General features: G+C 31.3%; 1 protein-coding gene across 1 annotated transcript in view; it reads right to left on the reverse strand.

Annotated features, from left to right (window-relative positions):
* Nucleotides 1-1,318: 1,318 nt before the first annotated feature.
* LOC117169489 overlaps nucleotides 1,319-24,323 on the reverse strand; it is a 30,321-nt gene continuing 7,316 nt past the window's right edge. The window contains exons 3-7 of the mRNA XM_033355893.1: nucleotides 19,226-19,404; nucleotides 17,754-17,992; nucleotides 8,050-8,271; nucleotides 6,883-6,979; nucleotides 1,319-1,428 (exon numbers count right to left, since the gene is read on the reverse strand). Coding sequence (XP_033211784.1) covers nucleotides 6,894-6,979; nucleotides 8,050-8,271; nucleotides 17,754-17,992; nucleotides 19,226-19,404 — 726 coding nt within the window. The 3' untranslated portion in view covers nucleotides 1,319-1,428; nucleotides 6,883-6,893. The remainder of the gene's footprint in view (nucleotides 1,429-6,882; nucleotides 6,980-8,049; nucleotides 8,272-17,753; nucleotides 17,993-19,225; nucleotides 19,405-24,323) is intronic.

Consider the following 24,323-nt stretch of genomic DNA (forward strand, 5'->3'; position numbering starts at 1 on the left):
TCATTATGCCTTACCAATTCGAGTGAATAGGCCAGTAGTTAACTGTATTTGCGCTGAAGAATGCAGGCGAATTGGAGCTTGACTTAAACTCCCGCGAATTAAAATTAATTGGCTGATACTAAAATTAATTCGCGCTGACGCATTTATTTCAATTAATTCGCCTAAAATTTGTTGCTGAATTCAGGCAAATAGTATATTTGAAGATTATATTGCTTTTCATGAATTTACACGAATTCAAAACTTGCTCTATTTCATAATTGTCGCAAATCGAGATTCACGGGGGTGCAATTTTTCTCATTTCACCCCAATTACTTTTTCTTTACTGGGACCAATGTGTAACTAACATCAAATCTAGAAGTTACTAATAATTGTCGATATAGGAGTATTATTTCCACGACCCTGAAGTTTTCTATATCTATGGATTGGAACATTTTGTGATTAATTATAAACAGACTAAGCGCCTGAACGAAAAAACAGCAAACACCTTTGGGTTATTCTCCAAAATATCTATATGAACCCTTTTATACTTTGCTCTAAACCGCTTCTTAAACAATGAAATCATTTTTTAATCATTTCAAAATTTGCAAAGTATTATAATAAGCGTTCGAAATCTATAGGAATTCAGGATCGCGTATTTTCACTTAAAAAAATATGCCAACACGAAATATTCTTTACATTCTCCTGGAAAATTGCATTTTTCAACTAAGGTCACTTTAGCATGAAAATAAATATTAAGCAACGATAGTTATGTACACGTCAAGTTGCAGCAACAGTAAAAAAAATCCCCAAAATTAATATTTAGAAATACTTATGAGGAGTTCATGTAACGTTAGAATTACTTTAAAATATTATTGGTTTTGATATTTTTTATAATTAAATTGGTAAAATGAAACCATACCCAAAGACTGAAGTCATGAGTTCAGATAAGCACATGGATAGAGTGCAAAATATGACATTCGCATTAGTTAATATGGTCTTTTCCAAAGAATCCAATTTGTGCAAGTATATAATCAGGTTTAGTAGTTATTTTCTAAATCATTGTAATCTTTATTTATATAAAGTTGAAAATAATATATTTTTTAGTCTGTTCCTCATATGTTGCCGTGCAAATTTTTGGTAGACAATTTCTGACTCCTCCGCCTAGTCTGCTGAGTCAATTGCAATTTTGTTACAGCGTTTTGCACATAGCCAATTTAGTTTTAACTTCAGAAACTAAATAAAAATTTTAATTAACATTATAATAAAATGCAAAACTCTTCTTACCCAAACGCTTCTTTTCAGTCGAAAGTCTGAATAGTATTTCGTCTATTTCAGATTTTGATCCAGCGCATACCAATATACGCATGGGTTGATCCTGTCCTTTAAAGTCTTCTTGTATTGCAAGAAGTCTCAAGATAATATTGGTAGCAATATTTGTCTTTCCAGTGCCTGATAACAAATCTCGTTAAATTGTGAAGGTTATGCATGTAATAGAGAATTTGCATGCATTTCTTATATTTTTATGTATTTTGAAGTTCATGATCTAAACATTTAATAAAAATGCCTGTTTTTTAATTTGAAGTACTTATCACTTATTTAAAATTGGTTAAAAATGCCGGTTTTAAATACTACATTTTAAGGACAATTTTAATACAATTTATTACATTTGTGGAAAAATACATGGCGCTATATGTTTAGCTTTATCTGGCATTACAAATAAAAATACTACATAAATCGTTTAGAAAATCATCTGAAATATATATTTTCATTTATGTTATAAACAAATAACACTCTTATCGCAATGGAAATATAAAGGGAGATGAAAAGGGGAAATCACGTTTATACCATAAGAGAGACTGTGATAGATGATTACATTTTGGCAGAAAAAATAATAAAAAAGAAAATGGATCAAATGGAAGCAGATAATGAAATGGGCTCGGAGCACTTTTCGTTCGTAGCTACATTGAAATGTCTAGCATGGAATCGACATAGAGGAAATAAGAAAGGGAATTTGGGGAAATAGAGGAGAACTAGGAAGTTAGGACGTTAGGGGCTCGTAAGGGGAATATGCAGGGGTAGTAGAACGCAGAATGTAAGAAGCGTATAAAGCTAAAATCAAGGAATGTGTAAAAAAGTGGTGAGGGGGGAAGGTGGAGAAACAGGAAAATAATAGGAGAAAGAGATAACACAACACAATGTTAAACAATAAAAGGCAGTTATGGAAGCGGTGAAAAGGATGATAAGGGAAGAGAGAGACTGGGAGATAATAATTAATATGGAAAGAGGAGGAATGCAGGGTATTAACGAGGAATTCGAGATGGAAGAGTGGACTCGCTATTTTTATAGTGTTGGGGGAGCGGAAAATAAGGTAGTACGTGAAGACGAGGATGTTAGGAAGGGATAGCGATAAGGGGATAAGAAAGAAAGAAAGAGGAGAATAGGGCGGTAAAGTCTATGTGAAGAAATAAGGGTACAGGAGATGATGGTCTCTAAGTCCTAGGAGAACAAGGCTTTAAGATTTGCAGGAGAAGGGTTGAGAGAGGAAATTTGGAAGGTCTGTAATAAGCTAAAATATTCGGTGATATAGAATTCTTAAAACTGCATCAATAAAGTATTATAAATTTTATAAATCTAATATATCTTCACGAACTTTATTAAAAAACAAAATTTTTGAAAAATTAAATTTTTGAACAAATTTTTATTATAAATAAGGTTTACTTGCGTCACATTTTCATTAGTATCTATAATACACATTCCCAGTTATTTCAAATATGATTTGTTTCAATTGTTATGAAATATCGGAAGCGTTTAAATAGCATTCAGGGTAGGAAGATTATTTATAATAATAATTGGTTCAACAATTTAATTTGGCAAAAACTTTGTTTTTTAATCAAGTTTTCAAAAATATATTAGATTTATAAAATTCATAATACTTTATTTATGCAGTTTTAAGAATTCTATATCACCGAATATTTTAGCTGAAACCCTGAGCAATATTTACCATAAACATAAATATTTTAAAACTCACATATTTATGTGCAAATACTTGATATCATATCATAAAAAGTATTTATAACTTCATAAGTTTCACGCGAAGTATAAGGATAAGCTCTACTCCTGACTTCTACGAGTTGGGAGCTGCGCGCGCCGATCCCATGGAGCGTACGAGTTTCCAGTCAGGGACTAGACGCTTGTAATGGAGGACAGGTGTGTTTGTTCCCTTGATTAAGAAGGATGTGAACAAGACGCTGGAAGAGGATTAGAAAGGTTGGTAAATGAAAGAGATTATTCCAAACAATCAAGCGGGCTTCACGAAGGGGATGGGAACGATAGACAAAATTTGCGTAAACAATTATCTATAGTAGGTAGGGCAGTATCCATTTCATAACGGTGTACCTGCTCGTCTTACCCTCTCCACTCGACTTCTCCTCACGTCCCTGACTGAGCGAGATTGCTGTGCCGGGCTTTGCCAGCGGGAGGCCCCTTTGTCCTAATAAGGCACAAAATCCCATACATAAAAATGTTATAGTTTTGCAATCAGCAAATTAAAAATGTTATGTTAGGAATCTATGTTTTTTTTGCGATTCCAACGATATGTAACTTGCAATTAAAATATTGAAATTATACTAAATTATGGCAGATATTAGTATGTTTTGACCCTGACTAGATAGCATTATGGAATTTTCCGTAAAATAGTTGAAAATGCATTAGTTTATTTGGTAGAAAATTCGAATTTTTAAAGTTTAATAGAATATATGTATTTTTACCCAACTGCCTCGAATAATATTATGCTTGAAACCAAGTAATTGAATTTTTAAACCAAAAAGACGAATCCTTAACAAAACAGTACACACTATAAGTTATTTAGTATACACATATACATATAGACATACACAATAATTTTATAATATTAAAAATGATGGTCGATTCTTGGGCAATCGAACAGAACTAGGGGTTGAAAAAAAATGATTTTGAAAAATAAGGGCCACACTAGTGTATTAAACACAAGGCCAATTGATTAAAAGGAAATTAAACTTCACTTTCTAGGGAATAGAATTAAAATGATTATACTTATTATAGTAGATTATAATATGGAAAATATAAGAGCATTACATCCACCGGATGAGTATTAAATTGTCAACAGGCGAATTTTCTATAAAATAAACTGATAAATTTTCAACTATTCTACGGAAAATTCCATAATGCTATCTAGTCAGGGTCCAAACAAATTAATATCTGCCATAACTTAGTCTAATTTCAATATTTTAATCGCAAGTTATATATCGTTGGAATCACAAATAAACATAGATTCTGAATATAGTATTTTTAATTTGCTGATTTCAAAGCTATAACATTTTTATGTATCGCATTTTATGCCTCATTAGGACAAAGGGGTCCCCCTGCTGGCAAAACTCGGCAAAGCAATCTCGCTCAGTCAGGGACGTGAGGAGAAGTCGAGTGGAGAGGGTAAGACGAGCAGGTACACCGCGATGAAATGGAAATCGCCCAGTAGGTAGCAGCTTAGGAAGGAATAAAGAGAAATTAATAGCTGTATTTATTAATTTTAAATGGGCGTTCGACTCGGTGAACAGGTAGGTGTTATGACAGGTTATGAAAGAAGGGGGACCCAAAGGGGGCTCAGGCAAGGCTACCCGCTGAGTCCACTCCTATCCAGTCTCTTGTTGTCAGATTTAGAGGTGAAAATGGAGAATAAAGGAAAAGGTGTAACGTTACTGGGATATAGTAAGCATTCAAGAAGTACATGAGAATAAAAAATTTAACGGCGAGTGTGAATAAGACGAAGATGATGTGTTTTAAAAAGAGAAGGGCAAAACTCGAATATGATTGAAAGGTACTCGGAGGGATGGTGGAACAGGAGGAGGACGTTAGTTACCTATAGATTTCTGATTTGAAGAGAAAGAGGAGTTGAGCAACATGTGAGGGTAAGCATAGAATGGTGCAATTGCAGAATAGGGGCGTCACCTGTTGTTTGGCTGGAAAAACAGTTTTTTTTTCGGCAACAAACTATTAGAATTTTTAATTGAACGAAAAATGAAGGGATTTGACCAGGCAGAAGTTAAACATTATTTTTACTTTTGTTTCTACGATGTCTTAAATATGGGTATGTCCCGATATCGGAATTATCATAGTTAACTCACCGTTTAGGTACTTTTAAACATCCAAACGGCCAGAAACATCCCTTTGAAAGGACAAAAAAATAATTTTGTCAAAACCCTACCCTTCTCCAACCCTACCCTTTTTCACGTTAAATATGATCATTCCGATATATAGCGATAGACCCATATTTGAGACATCACAGTAACCAAAGTAACAATAATTTTAAACTTTTGCCTCATCAAATTGCTTCATTAATCGTTTCATTAAAGATTCTAATAGACGCCCCTATTCTGCAATCTAACCCATAGAATGCACGAACAAAGTAATGGAACAGATGTGGGGTATAGATAATACAAGGTTTTAGATCGATTAAAAGATGAGTTTGGATGTTTGATGCTTTAGAGTGGTCAGTACTAAGCCACGGAGTGGAGATTTGTGGATGGAAGGATCACAAAAGAGTGGAAAGTTTTTGGGAAAGATTCCTGAGACAGGTAATGGGCGTGAGCTGGCGTTGCCCAGGAAATATGTTAAGGGAGGATCTAGATAGAGAAAAAACTAAAAATTTGGCAAATGTAGAAAGCATGGAACTTTGAAGAGAAGATGAGAAAGGGGAAGAGAAGCATCTGGACAGGCCTGATGGAGACTATGCTCGAAGAGTGTAGAGAAAGTAAGGTAAGTCTTTGGTTGAGTATTACGGAAAGGCGAAAAGGGTAATTCTATAAAAGCATCTTAAACTAAAATAACACATTCATAACGAGAATGGTAAGAGGAAACGAACGCCCCGACAGCTCACTCGTGCGTACAACGATTTTTGGAGTAATTTTAAGATAAAGCGATAGCCTATAATACTGTGATAGCATAAGTATAAATGTATTATATAGTATACTAAATAATACATCTATGATTATGCTTATAGGAAGCACGTGTATTTTTAAGGTAGTGTAAGTGGTTTATAAAGTACAGTGAAGAGAGCAGATGCTCTCAACCCATAAAAGGGAGAGAATAAATACATACATACACATGCAGTACTTAACAGAAAAAAAATCAACCTTTGTAGTATTGTTGCATTTTGATCATAATTTGTTTAATTGTTAAGTACTTGTTAAAATACTATAAAAATCGTTCAATTGCTTGAAAAAACGAATGTTTTAGTACAATTCATTCATTTCGTTTAAATTCTTTGAAATTCTAAAATATTCAAATACAATAAAATACCAAACCTTAGGTAAAAAAATTAGTAAATATTAATTTTTTCATTGAAATTGGTGCAAACCATCGAGAAAGTATAATTGTGCAAGAACACCCAATTTCGTCGAAAAGTGGAATTAGCACCGTTTAGCTTTCTCTGCTTTAATTATGAATGGCCAATATTGCTTCATGCCCCAATGCGAAAAAAAGAACATTTATTTTGCTTTGCAAGAAGAATAAAAAAAAAAGAAATGATTGGTTTGAACCTGTTGGCCTTTCAGAGCACCCTCCCATCATTGACAATGTTTGACATTATAAATGAAAATACAGTAATGTTGGCACAGTAAGTAAAGATATAAAAAAATTTAAAACGGTATGGGATATTTTTTCCAAAATACTGATTAGCCAATTATTGGCAGAAACTTCCCGTATAACTGACGTCAGACCAATCACAAAAGCAGCCATTCTTGGAGGTTTTTTCCCGTCTTTTTAACGAAATAAACAAAATTACCGTTATCTACAACGTGCAAGAATTAGTTTCCCCATTAATTTTAAATGAAAATCCGCTATTAATTATTTTATTAAAACAAAAGTTACCTGGGGGACCTTCAATTAAGGAGATCTCTGGTTCCTCGCTTTGGATAGCTTTCGCGATTTTCAAGACAGCTGTCAATTGATCGTAATCCAAATTTTCCTAAAAGTGTAATTAAAATTATGGTAATGATGCAAACATTATTTTATTATTGATTAAATTCTTTTTTAAATAAAATTTTTATTTAAAAACTTCGTGAATCGTTATAAACATGTTAACGTAGTGTATACAGATACGGCATTTTTGCAGTATTTTAATTTTGTAGTACAGCATTTTTTGCAGTAAGTATTGCTTTAGAACATATTATTGAAAACCTTATTGGTTAACGTCTCATGATCTGTCATGCCTCGAGGCATTTTCCAGCTCTCCCTTAAATAAATACTTGTTAGTATCTGGCTACAGAAGAGTGTTTGGTCCCATCTCGGGTTTTATAAGCCACGTGGCCCAATTTTTGTCACTCTTTGACTCTCCCTCCCCCATGCGGTCCACCGTGGCCTTATCGTCGAGCCCCCAGCACCCTAGGGTGCTACGTGTTTTTTTTTCTTCTATTTATTGAAAAACGAAAATAAAACAAAATATTATGGGTGATAGCAACCACGCACGTGGTTGCGGCCAGAATTTTCTGGCCCCGACTCGTTAACTAACGTAAACGAACAAAAAGACTTGGAGATCTGTCACATCTGGAACCCCCGTTCCAAGGCTCATAATACGGAAAAAATCGAGAAACAGTGATGTTCAGGATTAGTGAATCGAATCTGAAGTGCTGTCATCTGCTAGATAATTCGCAAATTACTGATAATTTGTATCATAGGAATTAAAATATTGTAGTATTTTTCCAAAGTAGCAAAAAATATTATCAAAAACGAAAGTTCCTTATTGCCACAAAAATTTACCTTAATAGAAACTTTAAATACGGCAAAATTTGCTGGAACTCAATATTCGATGCAATTTTAAATGTATTCAGTTTTAAAAAAATGTAACTGTTAGCAAAATCTTCATTGATTTGCATAAAAAATACAAAAAATAATCAATTTTCCTATAAATTTATTACATTATCAAATCAAAAATTGAAAAAAATATTATATGAAATGTGAACCATTATTTTTATATGTATTTTGAATTGCATACCAGTAACTGTTGATATCGGAAGGACTTCAAGACGCCACACTTACTTAAGGTTTTAGACAAGCTGTAGGATTTTGACTTTGGATGTAAAATCAAAGGCAAAAGCGGTGAAGTTTTTAATTTATCGAGAGCACCTACAAGATTGAGTGCAACCAGTACACCCACTATAACTCGCAGAGATTTGATATGCCTCTTATAAATATCGAATTCCAACCATTTAGTAACCACAGTGTAGGTCGCAGATAACTTAACGTCTTCATCTTCCATAACTTAATATCAGAAAGTAAAGTTGGATTAGAATATCGTAAATAATAGAGAATATTAAAAAATATTATTCTAATAGCGGAGTGTCGGGTACTTCTAGCCCTTGAAGATTTTGAATTAACACTACTTGCTGTCATGACTAAAAGAAAATCCGATTTAAATATTACATATCTAGACAACAATTGCATTTTGTGAAATACAAACCCAACTTATTATCAAATATTTCCAAAACTACAAAAAATATTATATTTGTTTTGATTGGGATAAATAAATTGACGCTGGAACTGTGAGGCCTATAATTTTTGTTTACAATTTTCACGTATTTTCTTATTCATAGTAGGTTTTTATAATATGTCACAGTTGGGTAGCTCTGGCCATTTCCTGTCGTGTATAGGCATGTTGGATAGCTGTGACAAAGCCATCAACTTGGAACTATTAGCAAGAAATTTGAGTTTGAATTCAATATGAACAATAAATCGTAGAATAAATAATTAATTTTAGACCTCTGTATAATATTTTTGAATAAAATGATTTGTTATTTACTGCTCTTATTCATTAACATATTGCTCTACTATAACTTCGAGATACCTAGGCAACCCAATAGTTCGCGTGTCAGATGGCGCTGCTATCCAATTAAGAGTTACCATACAGGCGTAGAACAGGCCAGATTTTTTAATGCTCGATTTCAATTATCTTCTCTCAAAAATTGATTAATAACCAAAGATGACGACAAAAAACCTCTTATAACGTTTCGGGGAAGTTCAAGAACCTGAGATGAATTCTTTTATTTTCGGTGAGTATTTTTATTCTGGTTGAAGGAACCTGCGGTTTTTTACATGCATTTTTTCAAATAGTGTCCAAATATTAGGATTTTTTCAACGGCAGGTCTACCCGGCACTCTGTATGAAAAACTTTTTTTCTTTCTCAAGTAAATCGTTTTTTCTTTTCCACATTTATATATGATTATTCTTTGGATATCTATTTTGGAGTTTTTACTAGAAGCTGTTAACATTATAATTGACGTTTTATATAACTATTTCCATCGGTACCAGCTAGATTATTTAATAAAAAAAGCTTAAGCGCCCAGTGCTACTCAATTCCCCCCTAAACCACAGAATGTGATTAAAACAGAGTTCTCCAAACCAACGATTCCCAAACTTTTTATGCACTTTCTGGGGAGCGGCAGGGCCGCCCCTTGCATTTTTTTACAATGCCCTGCCGCCAAGGGCGGACACTTGACTGCTTCACTGCTTGATAGACTGCCAGTTGACAGTTCTTGTAATTTTGGGTGTTCTTAACGATATGCTTAATTACTCGAAATGTTAACCGATTTTCATAAACTTTTTTTAAATTTTCTTTAAATTACATCAGGAAAATGATTCAGACAATTAGAATTGAATTGAGCTATATCTTTAGGATTTTAGTTATTGAAACAGCCTTAAATCTCATCACAATAAAAGGGCTCTCATAGCAGGGGGGAGCTGCCGAGTGGCTGGGCCCGGGCTGGCATCCCCCCGCCGGCGGCACTAGTTTGGGAATCGCTGCTCCAAACTGTAGTACGCGATCCCCTAGGGCCTAGGGTACGCAATAACTTCAATTGCTACAGCGCTGATTTTTGAATTTGGTTTTTTTCCTCGTGCAGTATTTATTTGTGGTTATAGTTTAAATTGTAATGTCAATTAAAGCATAGATTAGTGCAATCGGAGCAATATGAGTACTAAGAAAATTAAATTGGAGACAGCAGGACTGGTCACTAAGAAAATTCGTAAATACACTGTTGTTTACTGTTATTTTTAGGGTATTTCATAGACTGGTTATCATGAATATATTAATATTATTATTATCATTATTCTCATTCCTGAAGCCCTAGGCCAGGGGTGTCCACAATCTACAACGGAACTTGTAACAAAAGGGATTTGGTTTAAAGTATTTAAAATTTTTAACTAACTAATTGCGGATAGTTGTTCCTAAATGAATTTTTGCTACATTAATAATGCAAATCTTGTATTCAATTTTATCATCACAAATTCAAAGCTAATTCAACCGTTCAAAATGGAAGTATTAAAAAATTTAACTTTTAAATCAAAATAATTTTCAATTCGAAGCGATTGAAGTTTAAAAAATGTCAATTGTAAACTTATCAATTTCTTTATCAAAAATAAATAATCCCAAATAAATTGAAAGCATTCAAATTTTAATATTTTGTTTTTTAATTGAACAATCTCTAAATATAATTATTTCAGATTAAAATTTCGAAAATTTCAAAATGTTAAAAATAGAAATATTTGTAAATTAGAATTTTGAAAATTGTATCATTAAAGATTTAAAGCTAATATTATTGCGTGCAAAATTAAATTATTCGAAAATTTTAACTTACAAATAAAAATAATTTAAAGTTCAAAGTGATTCAAGTTTGAAAATTCTTAAATGTAAAGTAAATTGAATGTTTTAAAGTCAAAGCTGCTAAAAATTATAGAATTTTCAATTGTTATTATGATTAAATTTATTTTGAAGAAATTTAATGAAAAAATAGCATGAAAAAATAATTAAGTAAAATTTGTACTAAAATCACATCAATTATGCAAATTATTTAGTAGAAAGTGTATGTAATTTGTTAAAAAAATTTTCCCTTTTTGATAGAAATTTATCTTAGTTGAAAATTCAACTATTTGCATAAAAGTTTATGCATTTTGTTGAACATTATTTTGTTAAGTTGACAATTGGACTTTTTATTTGAAAATAGTGTATTTCGTGTAATTTTTTCAAAATAGTAGAAAAATAGTGTCATTCTTTCAAAAAAGTTTAAAATAGTTTAATAGTGTGGTGAGTCCGAAGCCTGTAGTTAGGAATTCAGTCACTGCTGAATTTTGAATCATTCAAATTAATAGTATTTCAAATTTCTTAGTTTTAAAGATTTTAAGTTATACATAACCTCTTTCAAGTATCTTTTCCGAGGAGTTTTAATTATATTTTTTTTATCTGCTGGATTTGACAATGTTATAAATTATCTAGGTCCACTTAACAAATTTTATAAACTCTTAATATTCAAAAATTTGTAATTATGGATTTAAAAATGGATTGTTTTTAATATCAGGACTATTATTTTAAATTACTTTATTTTATTGGGATATAATTTTTTATGTAATTATAATACTTATAAAATTAAGATATATTTTTGATAAACTTAAATCTTAAGTAAAAAATAAACTTTTTAATTATTCATAAACAAATCGATTTTCAGTTAGTTTGAATTGTAAGTACAAACCATTAAAATTGCATTAATTATTTCATTTAATATTATTTTAGTAACAAAAACTAAACATTGATTATTTTATTTAGTAATTCTCAATTTTACCCTGAAGATTCCAATTTTAGCGTGAAGTTTCCAATTTAATGGAGGGTCTCAAGTTTAAGGGTTCTAAGGGTTTCAAATCAGGTAAAGGATTTTGACAGTTCTGGGTCAGAGCCGAGCAGCTCCGACCTACTGGCCTGGGATCGCTGGGCGCACACGAACTCCATTAAATATTTTAAAAATATTTTAAAATATTCTGTAACAACGTGTTAGGTATTTTCACTTCAACCATCACCTAACTTCACTTCATCGGTGAAAGTTGAGGGAAAGACAATGGACCAAATGCATGGAACAAAACTTTATTTCTGTAATATCTTTGTAATTAATAATAATTATCATCATTTTATTATGTCACTATATAGTTCTTAACATATTAAAACTATTTTTTTAAGACACTTATATGGAAAAAATTAAGTTTTCCAAAGATTATCGGGTGTTTAAAGTGAAAATAGTTTATTCATTTTTAAACAAAATTTTCATATTTTATTTACAAATTCAAATTATAAAGTATATATTTATTTATATAAGGCATGTCTATATACATTATAGTCTATAAAGAGAACGGCAACAACGATTGACTCTACTGTCTCTCTCTTTTCCCTTTTTTTATTACTTTGTTCTATAATTGTAATGAACCGATCACACTAATTTTTGAAAACACATTTTTTGGAGTTTCGTTTTTAAAGGTTTCTTCTAAATTCAATAAATAAAAGCACTAAACCATACAGTGCTGTCATTCTTTAAAGTTCGGATCTGTTTCAACTCTATTTATAAAAATGTATGTACAGTAAAAAAAAGTGTTCAAAATGACACCGAAATCAATGTTATTTTGATATGCAACAAAAATGATACCGAATTCAAGAGCATTTAGATCGGCCAGAGTGAATGATCTACTTTTGAGATCATAATGATCTGATTCGGGATTATGTATAAAGTCAAACCAAGATGGCTGACGTTCTTAGAGTACTTTAGCTCATATGCAAGCTTTTCATGGTTTCTGGTCGTTCAGTGCAATGAAAAAGTTGAAAAAATAATGAAATCTGATATTAGAAAATATCACCTGTTAAGTGTACTTGTCACTTACGTGCAGTAGATACAATTTTTAGGTTATGTCGTTATCACACCAGCGCCAAGACCTGGCGGCCATTTTGTTTAGTCTAACAAGTGAACCACAAAATAAGATCAAATTGACAGAATGGACAGATCATTATGATCTCGAGAGTCAAATGATCGTTGCAACAAAATGCTCTGAAACAAAATTGATCCTTTTTTTACTGTGTGGTGCCGAGTAAAAATTAATTAAGTTAGATTAATTAAAAAATAGATCTCAATTTTTTATTAAAAATGTTTAAAAATATCAATTTTGCTTAATTTTATGTATCCCTTCAACTTACTAAAATTATTTCAAATATGTTGTGATCTTGTCAACATGAAAAATGTTGCTTTGAAATCTTTTATGTTATGTTTCGAAACTTTAGGAAATCATTTAAAATCATAAATTATTTTTGAAATAAGTCAGATTTTTAACAAAACAGTTCAATTTTCAACAAAAAAGACTATCTCTCGACCAAATGCATTTTTGATCGAAAATACGAGATTTTCCACCACAAAGTGTTAGAACTTTATATTTTATATGCGTAAATCTTCGAACATTTGAATAACAAATGTAGAGCTTTAATTTAAAAAGTTTAAGATTAAAAAGATTACACTTTGAGTGTTTTAATTTGCAGATCAGTTTTTGCAACTTCAAATGACAAAATTTGTGTCTTCTAGAATCTATAAATTTTAGGAACCGTGATCATATCATTCTAAATTGTTCAATTTTTATTTGCAGTCAAAAAGTTTTTCTTTTTCGACCTAGGATTTCTGTCGTGTAGATTCTTGCAGTTGTACTTTTTTGTAAATTCTGATAGAAAATACAATGAAATACAATATATAGTAAAATACAAAAAAAAGTACAAAATTCGTCCTAATAATAGAAAACAGTTATACTTTCCTATAATTTTTATTGTAATTTACTGTATTTATCTGTGAATTCCTGTAAAAACGTTTTTAATTTTTTGTGAATTTTTGTAAAAAAAATGTCCACCAGGGCAATACATGAATTTTATGCAATTTCCCTCCCCGCAGAACCGAATTTCTGTGGATAAAATTCTGTTTCCAAACCAATTTCCAATGGATTTCGATGATTTTTATCGACCGTAAGGCTACCAGGTATAAAGAGTCAGTGAACAAAAAATGTTTAAATAATTAACTATAGTCTTATGTATTAGTAAAGTATCATTACAAAGAGTAATTTAAAATGTAGTTTTAGTTGATTTTGCTAAGAAAATAGAGTCTGTGCGTGGAGAAATGGTGAAGATGTGTAATTATTTATAAAGTTTTTTTGTTGATATATAAAACATTTTTGATTAGTCAAAATGAATTGAAAATTGAAAAAAAATTCTCTACATAGAAGTAGATGTGCAAAGCTGAATCTAGGAAAATTCATATATAGTCAGTAGGTCAGTATAGCAAGGTAGAAGAAGAGTATCACTCAAATCTAAATAGGCGGAGTTCTATTGTGCCCACCTAAATGGTAACGCGAGCGGAATTCAGGAAGAAAATAAAGAGGGCCCGAAAGCTTGCAGGTAAAATCCTAACCTTTTTTTTAAGTCTTTTCCTCCACGGCAACATGCGGAACCTTCCCCTTACATTGCCAAACGACTATACCCCTCACTGGATTCGAAGTTGCTTCAGGCCCTCGATGTTATGTTTCCCATGAAGATGAATTCCTTTTGCTTTCAACTTACCCATTTCCTTTCTATTTCCACGCCTATTCCTCGATTAAAATGCATCTTACAATGATTCAACATACGAGAATCATTGTAAGACTATAACTTAAAAAGTCGATAACTGTATTTATTGTTTTATTATTGTTTATTTATTAATATTGTTTATTATTGTTTTCATTTATTATTTATAATTATATTGTATTGTATGTATAATTGACCAAAAGTGGAAAATTGTATAATTTTTCGTCGCTAAAATGTTCATATATCTCATTTATACTTTATTAGATTGGAATTAATCTAATTCTTTATATTTAAATGATTTTCTTGGAAATACTGATATTCTTGAAATAGAAATAGATATAAGTTGGAAGACAAAGGGATTATCTCCACAGGGGATGTAGCATCCAGGGCCTGGAGCACCTTCGAATCCAGTGAGGAGTAGTGTCGCTGTACACTTGAAGGGGAAGGGTACTCAGGTAGCCGTGGAGGAAATGACGACTGCCCCTTTGGAGACCCCTGCCCTAGGTCCTAGATTCCTCGAGAACTCAAGGTACTGCAACCTTATGAACCCTGGCGGACTGAAGGAACCGAAAGGGGCCTCTACAAAGTACCCGTAACTGGTTGACTGGTAATGTATCATATATGTACAAAAAAAGTCGTGCCAATTCTGGTAATGTATCATATATGTACAAATTTGAATCACTTTCTTTATTTTCATTTTTTCAAAATGGCAGATCCAGTATGGCGGCTTAGGACTTTGAATATAATTTGTGCGTTGTTCGTGGAAATTTGTATATAGGGTTTTTTTGTGTCTCTATTTGCAAATTCAAAGTACGAAAATTAAATGAGCAATCTCGAAAACCCCTGGAATCGAATTCCTGTGTATTATCAAAAAGAACTTGCTTCTACCTGTTTTGGCAAGAAAACTGGAAAAAGCGTACCAGGCAACCGGTTAAAGACCCCAATGAGTCCTTCTTCGGTTCCTTCTTAAAAAACTGAACAAAAACTGCAAGATAAATTTTCGAATTGTTAAAATGCCTATTCTACGTTAAAATTTCCATTCAAAACTCACGGAGTGATCGCAATACTTTTTTTTCAGCGTTAAAAAATTTTTAAAATGTCATTAACTTCTGACTTCAAGCATATCCATAATAGCTCAAGCAGTATGTAGCGTGCGAAGTTTAAAAATAAAATTCAAAATTTGCAAATAAATGTGAATAAATATATGTAATAATTTATATGTCTAATTTTACACAAATTGAATACCTTCTCCGATAGGAATTATATGAAAAATGAGAATTTAAACGAATTCTTAACCTTTACTTGCATCGCAGCTTTGTTGTCTGAGGTTTCCACTGCGTGCCCTACCGATAGAAATCTCTGCGTATTCTCAAGCAAAATAGGCTGGCCCATTTGAGTCTATAAGCAGAGTCGATTGATTTTGTCTCTGAGATAGTCTGCGAGATTTGGGTCCTTTTCAAGGTCCTTTTAGTGGTCCTTTTAAAAGTGGTGCGACGGTAATATAATGTTCCTTTTGCATTCGTCACGTACCGAGCGGACAGAGTTATTTACAGTAGTTGGCCGTCGCTAACCCGACTCTCCCTTTTTAAATTTCTCTTCAAATTATTAACACCTTTTTTTTTAATCGATGAATTTTCTCATTATATTTGTTTATAATTATAACTTATATACTAATATATAATTTTCTAGTGGAATTAAAAAATGTTGTCTTTCTTGGCGCATCTCATTACATTTACGAGAAACGTTGTATTAATTCCAATTTTAAGCATTTAAAAAAAAAGTTAGATATCTGAAACTATCGAAACCCGTAGATTCCGAATTATTATGTTTTAGGCTGTTAACTATGAAATTCAAAAAATCTACTTCTAAATTTTAATCCGAAAGCTTAACAAAGGACCCTTGAGTGTCGACTACTCTATTGATATAGCCTGTGCTTGTTATGTATGATCGAATTTTTATTTTAATTTCAGCTTCTCTGCTTGTTATTTATTATCGTATTTCAATTTCGGAAAGGACATTTTAAAGCCTTTAAAACATTTAAAAGAGCTACCTGGACCTTTCAATATATCTACCTGAGTGCCTGCGGAGAATTTCTGAGCTTCTCTGACCCTGGAGAATCTTTAAAATATACTCAGAGATTTCTGTCGGTAGGGTGGCGCTAGCATCCAGACAAAATTCTTTAAGTTACAGATGGAACGCTTATTAACTGCTATTAAAAGAAGATGCACTTGAAGTCGCCTTCGGCCCATGTAAATGGCAGGTATTTTATTTTTGTTTAAGTTTTTAACGCTGCAAGAAAAAGTGTGTGTGTGTGTGTGTGTGTGTGTGTGTGTGTGTGTAAAAGAAATCAGAAACATTCGGAACGAACATAAACAGTTGCACACAGGTGAATATTCGAAAAGCATTGGAATAAGATAATGGGACACTGCAACACTCATTCGCAACAAATAGAAAACGTTCAGAAAGAAGTCGATGCAGTGGGACACTTCAGAGGGAGTTCGGAAACACTTCGAAAACCTTCGGAAACAGATGCGTTCGTAAAGAAATCGGAAGCAAAGTTCCCATACAATTCGGAAAGGATCGAAACGGAACCTCTTTCCGAACTCTTTCCGTTTCTTCCGCTAGGGTGTTGAAGCTGCGTAGCAAAACTCTAAGAATGAGTAGTAATCTTACTATTTAAAACTGTCCATTAGGTATATTTTCGAACTGCTCGAAATTACATCAAATATATACGTTTCGTGTAAAAATCTAAAACTCATGTCCATTCTAAGTTAATTTTTTTAAGTTGCCATCGTTTTATAATACAATATATTTAAAGTTAATACATATTGATTTGAAAAATACACTTAAATGCATTCATAAGTTGAAAGCATGTAAGCACAAAATTCGAAACTAATAAGAGATGTAAAGCGAACAGTTCTGAAAAGATGCTAATTAAACCTTAAAGTATCCATACTAGACATTTTGCAAAAGTAATGGAAATCTAATTAGAGCAGTATAGAAATTTTAAAAGATTCACTTTGTTTATGAATTTATAATTATATCCATAAGATAAAAATTCAAATTGAACTTCAATGAAGATAATTCTTCTAATTTTTTAGAGAATATAGAGAACTCTTCAATTTTCACGGTTTATCTATTTTTAAGATTTTAATCAATCTTTCAACTGGTCATTTCCAAATTAGTTGACTGTCAAATTGAAGCGCTTTAAATTTTGAGGATATTCGAATCGTAATTTTTTCAAAATTCCAACTTATATTGGAACTTAGTTGCAATATGTATGGATAATAGAAAAATTTCCAACTTTAAAAAAAATTTTATTGAAAAAATTTTCACTTACACAGAGTTGTATCGCCCTTATCGCCGACTGATATTTCACTGACGTAGGCAAATATTAATGAGTAAGAGTTATCATTTTCACCGATTATCTCAATAGAAAGAAGATCGCCTATAATCGGAAATTGCAAAATGTTTCCCTTGGTGCATTCGATTTTGATTTCAAAACTAAGCAGGAAAGAATTTCTTTCGGTTATAAGAACCTCTGTTACAGAATCTGTCACGATTACACATTCCGTAAATCTGTAACAAAGTAGAATATTCAGTAAGGAATTTTTGCCGAAAAAATTAAAGAAAAATAAATGTGGCCACTATAAAAAACATAAATATTCACCACCATTTCTCGGTTACCAAACGAATTATCACATTTTCCGTAAATTTAAGTTTAAAAATGCAGCTTTTAAATTTGCACATTTTTCATTTAAAGTACACAAATTAAACTACTCTAAAATAGAAGCATTACCATTTTTTATTTAAAATAATATTAATAATTACAATCAAACCTTTGAAAGGCAGAAATTTTAGGTTAAAAAATTCAATAATGTTCAATTTCAAGGAAGTAACCTTAAAAATAGTAAACTGAATAAATAGTAAACTGAAATACTAGGCCTAAAAATTTCGACAATCTTCAAATGAGAATTACTTAAAATTTTCTTTTCTTTCCAAATTAAAGCTACCAAAATTAATTTTGTGCCATTTGAAACTGAAAACCTGAGAAGTTGTACCATATTTTGCATGCCGTTAAAATTAAAAGATTCCGTAAATAAGCGTTGAAATCTGTAGATTTTAAACATTTGTAACGTTCCTGATTGGAAAAATTAAGAAATTGAAAAACTAAAATTTGTATAATGAAGCTTTTCAAATGATTGCAATTACTTCCACTAAGAATTATTAAAATTTAAATTATCACAAAATTTGCTTAAAACAATTTTAATTGTAAACTTAAAACTTACAAAATTAAACCATTGAAATTGTAACATTCAGCTTTTCATGCAATATATTTCAATGGCCAAACAATACAATTAGCATCATATCCATTTGAAAACCTAAAATTTTGAACACTACTCAGAATTTTACATTAATTATATCCACGCAGTAAAATATTACTTAAGTTTGAAGAATGTATTTATATTTAAAATGATTAAATTATGTATTGTAAGAATGTCAAACGTTTTAAATTTAATCTTAGAATATTATTGTTAAACTATGAAGACTTTTGTTTTGGAGTACTCAATTTTGATTACTGGGTATTTTAGTATTGAAAATTCAGCTTACATGTTTATAAAACCATGATATTTGATGTATAGGTTCCTTTACCCATAAGAGTATTTTTAGAAGCGGGTGCGGAACATTGCAAATTTTTTTAACAATCAGGCCAAATTAAAAAGAATTAAAAACATGCCCAATAATTTCCAGGTATCCTAATTTTATAAAAAGATATTAAATGTGAAATGTAAATTTTGTTTATTTACTTACAAGGGACATTTTTCTATAGATGTGAATTCACTTTTTATGCCGCAAGCCACTTCCAATAATAGAAGTGATATTAAAGTTCTACTATAAGTTTCGTAGTCTTCGTACGATTTCGACGCATAGTGCAAAAACTTATTGTAATTCTCAGAGCAAGACTTGCATTTATGATACTCCACAGCTGACTGTAAACAAAAGAACGAAAGTAAAAAATTGGGAGTCGAAATCCGACGTCAAATTTCGACTTCTTCAGAATAAAATACTTCTTTCTCTCAGCATTTAATAAATAATATAATGAAGAAATATAATAATAACAAATCATACCAGAAATTCAATGGGATTCCATGAGAGAATATCCATCAATACTTCGCCTGACTTGAGATCACTCTCATAAGACTTGTGACTAGGAACTCGTGTATAAGCCTCTACAACAGGTTCCTTCAAATTGAAATCGATCTTGCTTGGCACTTCATATTTACCTTCGTACATTTTATTTTGTACATATTCCGATATAGAATTCGTATTGTTTTCCTTGTTTGAAGCACTTCTATTTAGTTTATTTTGTTGTTGTTTATCTCCTTTTTCTAAAGATTGGTGTCTACTCTTCTTTTCATGTTGTTTATACTTCGACATAGATTTGTTAGACTTAACTGAATCATAACTTTTCTCTCGCTCTTTATTTTGTACAACTCGATCTCCCTGTTCTTTATTTTCTAGAATGTCGCGTAAAATCGGTTCGCTTTCAAAAAGTACTGACAGCAGTGTCTTGTTCAATATCTTATCTTGTTTAAATGGAACCGAAAGTTTCTTCCTACTTCGACCTTTATTTTCATGAACCTTGTACAGAGTTTTCACTTTACGTTGTTTAAATTTCGATATTGCTCTGTAATTTTCTTCTTTTTTAGATTTGATTGGCAAAGAACTTTCTTCGAATACACATGCAAAATAATTTTTCGATTTATCTGTAACCTCGTCTTGTTGACTTTTATATCTATCCTCTAGAAATTTAGAAAGTAACGTATTATTTTCTTCTTTTTTATCTCCAATTTTTAAACGATTTTCGTAAAATACTGATGCAAAGGAACTTTTCCCTTTTCTTTGCATCTCGTCTTGTTGACTTCTATACCTATCATCAATCACTTTAGAAAATATTTTGTTATATTTCTCCATACTTGATCCTATTGTAAAGGGATTTTCTTTAGATACAGGTATAAGGGAATTTCTTAGTTTTTCTTGCACTTCTTCTCGTGGATTTGTATACTCATCACCTATAGCTTCCGTAACTGGTATCTCATTTCCTTTCCTACCACAACCTACTGTAACAGAATTTCCCTCAGATAGAGATTCATTAGAATGTCTCAATTTTTCATGCACTTCCTGTCGCTGAATTTTATACCTATCCTCTAGAACTTTAAACGCTGTTGTATCATTTTCTTCTCTGCTAGATCCTATAATAAAAGGATTTTCCTCATATAGAGATTCATGCGATTGTCTTAATTTTGTATACATTTCCTGTCGTTGACTTTTATACCTATCCTCTAGAACTTTAAACGCTGTTGTATTATTTTCTTCCCTGCTAGATTCTTCCTCAGGTTGATTTCTATGTCTATTAGTTACAAAATCAGACAATGATGCACTATGTTCTTTCCTGCTGAATCCATTTTAAAAACGATTTTCGTTAAATGAAGGTGCGAAAGACTTTTCCCATTTCCTGTTCACAATGCCTCGATGATGTCTATACTTGCGGTGAACAAATTTAAAAACAGGCGTACTCTTTTCATCCATAATCGATCCAATTGTGAATGGATTTTCATTTGATGCAGGTGTGCAAGAACTGTTCCATCTATCGGAAATTTCATCGCTGATTTGCTCGTATTCTTCAAATCTTCTCCTATTCTGGTCCTTATATTCTGTAAATTTTGACATCGATTTGTTATTATTTTCTTCCGAAACATCTCGACTTGGAGGGGATTTTCTCTGCCAATTCTGCTCTTCATTTTTTTCACCTTTTTGTTTTTGTTGTTCTTTACATTGCTGAAGTTTCGAAATCACTGACTTTGTATTTTGTACCTCGTCGGTTGCATTTCCATTTGAAACATTATTCCAGTTTTCCACTTTCTTTTTCACCAGTTTGTCTGTATCTTGATTGTTATATTCTATGTCTTTCGACATCCATATTTGGGTATGTTCCCAGCTTTGCTCTTTATTGTCTACAAGTTGTTTACACAAGGTTTCCTCAGTTTTTTTGTATTTTTTATCAACTTTCGTTAGGTTCTTATTAGTTTCTTCATGCTGTGATGTAATTCTAACGGGATTTTTCTTTTCACTTTGATCTTCATTTTGAATAACTTTCCTTTTTGTACCTCCAACTTGAGAAACTTTCGAAACCGTTTCAGAAATCACAGCTAGCTTATTTTTCGATACAAATTTTTCTGGAACAGTTGCTGAAACTGAGGGAATTTCTTTATGATTTTGAATATTTGACTCCATCCTCTCATCATCCTCTGCTTTTGCAGAATTCTGTTCTATTTCAATCCTGTTTTCATCTATTTCAATTTTTTCAGAAATTCTATCTGTCTGGTTTTCAATCGCGGTATGTGGTTGATTCACAATCTTTATTATATCAGACGACTGTCTTATATCGGATCTTGGATTTAAATAAATCTGTGGCAAATTATTGCCCGAGATATTAAACTCTAAACTCAATTTAATAACATTTATGTCTTCTACAGTGTCCGTTTTGCTGTGATGTGTTGCTATATATTCCGAAAGAATTTCAATCTCGTCATCACTTCCATGAGCTTGGTTGCTCTCTGTAAATTAGATTTTACTTCTTTTTAAATAATGAAAAACTACTATTTAAGCCTGCCAGCGATAATCCAAATACAAAAATGATACCAAAATTTGTATTATGACATGATTTTCTGAATTTGATATTCTTTGACGTAGTCATCATTATACTACATAACATTTTGAATCCATTGCCATTCTAATATGATAAACTTATAAATCGTACACTTTTTTAACTTTGGAGAATTTATTTATATTTATAATGATTAAATTGCTAGACATTTAATCGTTTAAATTCCACATTTTATTGAAACTTCTTTATTTCAAAAATATTAAATTTTGAAATGCTTTCAAATGAACGCTATTAATAATTCTTCAATTTCTAATTATTGCGTAATTATCAAATGATTCTAATTTAAGACGAAATTGCTCAGCTATAAACACCTGCAATTTCAAATTATTTGCATTTGAAATTATCCATTTTTTAATGATTGAATTTATTATGTTCAAAACGTTCTCCATGGAAAAATGTATAGCTATTAAGGATTAAACCTTGTAATTGGAAATTATAAAAAAATTGATTCCTGAAGGATTCATTTCAATATTAAACACTATATTTGTGACATTATCTCATTTATAAAGTTTCAATCTAAAACTATTCATTTTTAAATTTTTTCAAATAATTTTTTTGAAACAGAAAAAGAGACTTACTGGCAGGCTTGATGATTATTAAATAAATACCAAAAGTCTTAAAGCTCTAAGTTTGTAAATTATTAGAATATCAGCTTGAAATCATATATTGTGAATTATTTAAACAATAGAGTGGTAACCTGCAGTACGTTCTGCGAACTCTAAGCTACTTTCTCTCAAATTTACTTTTTTATCTCTTGATACTACCGAATGACAAACTTCCAATTGTTGATTAAATTCAGGGCTAGATGCAAGGTCGATATTAATCACCTAAGAATTATGACTAATTATTAGACGATAATAAAGCACGAGAATCTGTTAACAGACGATATTTTTAAATCTCAATTTATGCCGTTAAAATCAAAACTTTACCTCCTTTTTTAAGCGATAGATAAATATATCCTCATTACATGTAGTTACTAGTGCAACTCCCAAGCTAATTACGTCATTATCTCGGAATTCAACGACTTCATGAGGAAGAAGCTTTTTTGAATTAATAAAAGTTCCATTTGTGCTCTTTAAAAATAGTAAAATTAATTGTAAGTTAAACTGAGACTAGCTGCGCGTGTGGGATAAGCAGCGCACCCTTGACTTTGCATTTCTGAACCTAATGATTATTTATACTAGGTAGAAAATATATAGGCCTGCAGCTAACAGTGAGCAATTAATTCCATGTCAAATCATGTGAAGAATTTCATCTATTTTTAGTATTTTTGAGGAAAATTCTATTATCCGTTCTGTTAGATGCTGGAAGAAAAACCCTAAAATGATTTGTGAAAAATACAAAAAACTTCAAAGATATTAAAAATTGAAATTTCTGTTCCTATTTTTAAACGTTTATAACTTAGTGATTTTATTCACATTCAGATGTATTGTTTTTAACTATTCGTAAGAAGGCATAATTTTAAAGCAATAATTCCAAAAAATGTTTTGAATTTTTGATTTTCTTTAAAATTTGTTATAGACAGCTTACAATATACACTGAAAAAAATGGTATAGCTGTTGTAGCTACAAATATATTGCTGGGGAGATATAGCTGAATTTGCAATAAAGTTTAGGTAGAACTGCAAACTAGATAGCTAAGATATATAAGCTATCTAGAAGATAATTCTATCCTCATTTGCTAAACGTTCTATCAGTCATGGTCAAACAGCATATTCCCTATAATTAGTTAGCTCGTACAGCTAAAAATACTAGCCTAAAATAATTTTAGCCTCAGTTTTATTCTTGTAAATTGAAATGCATTTTCAAAATTACCGCCTTGCATTCGTATAACACTAAAACCCGAACTTTTCGTAAATACAAGAAGCTTGAGCTTCGTATCGTGTGGCTTGTGAGAGTTAAAAAATGAATAATATAAACAGTAATGCAATGCCAATGATGCAACCGATGACGGAAATAAGAGATGTTTGGATTAGCTGGAACCTCCAGAATTATATTGCAGCTTTCAAAGGAACGTGAGTATTCGTTTATCAGTGCGCGTATAACCTCAAAAAATATTTGTTTACCTTTCTTTTCGATACGCCCTATTGTACATATTGATATGTACTGATTACAATTTGTTATTTTAATTTTACAATTTTTAATTATTAAGTCATGTATGTATCTAATACATAAATAAAGA

Source organism: Belonocnema kinseyi, chromosome 3 (genome assembly GCF_010883055.1).
Source record: "Belonocnema kinseyi isolate 2016_QV_RU_SX_M_011 chromosome 3, B_treatae_v1, whole genome shotgun sequence".
Lineage (NCBI taxonomy): Eukaryota > Metazoa > Arthropoda > Insecta > Hymenoptera > Cynipidae > Belonocnema > Belonocnema kinseyi.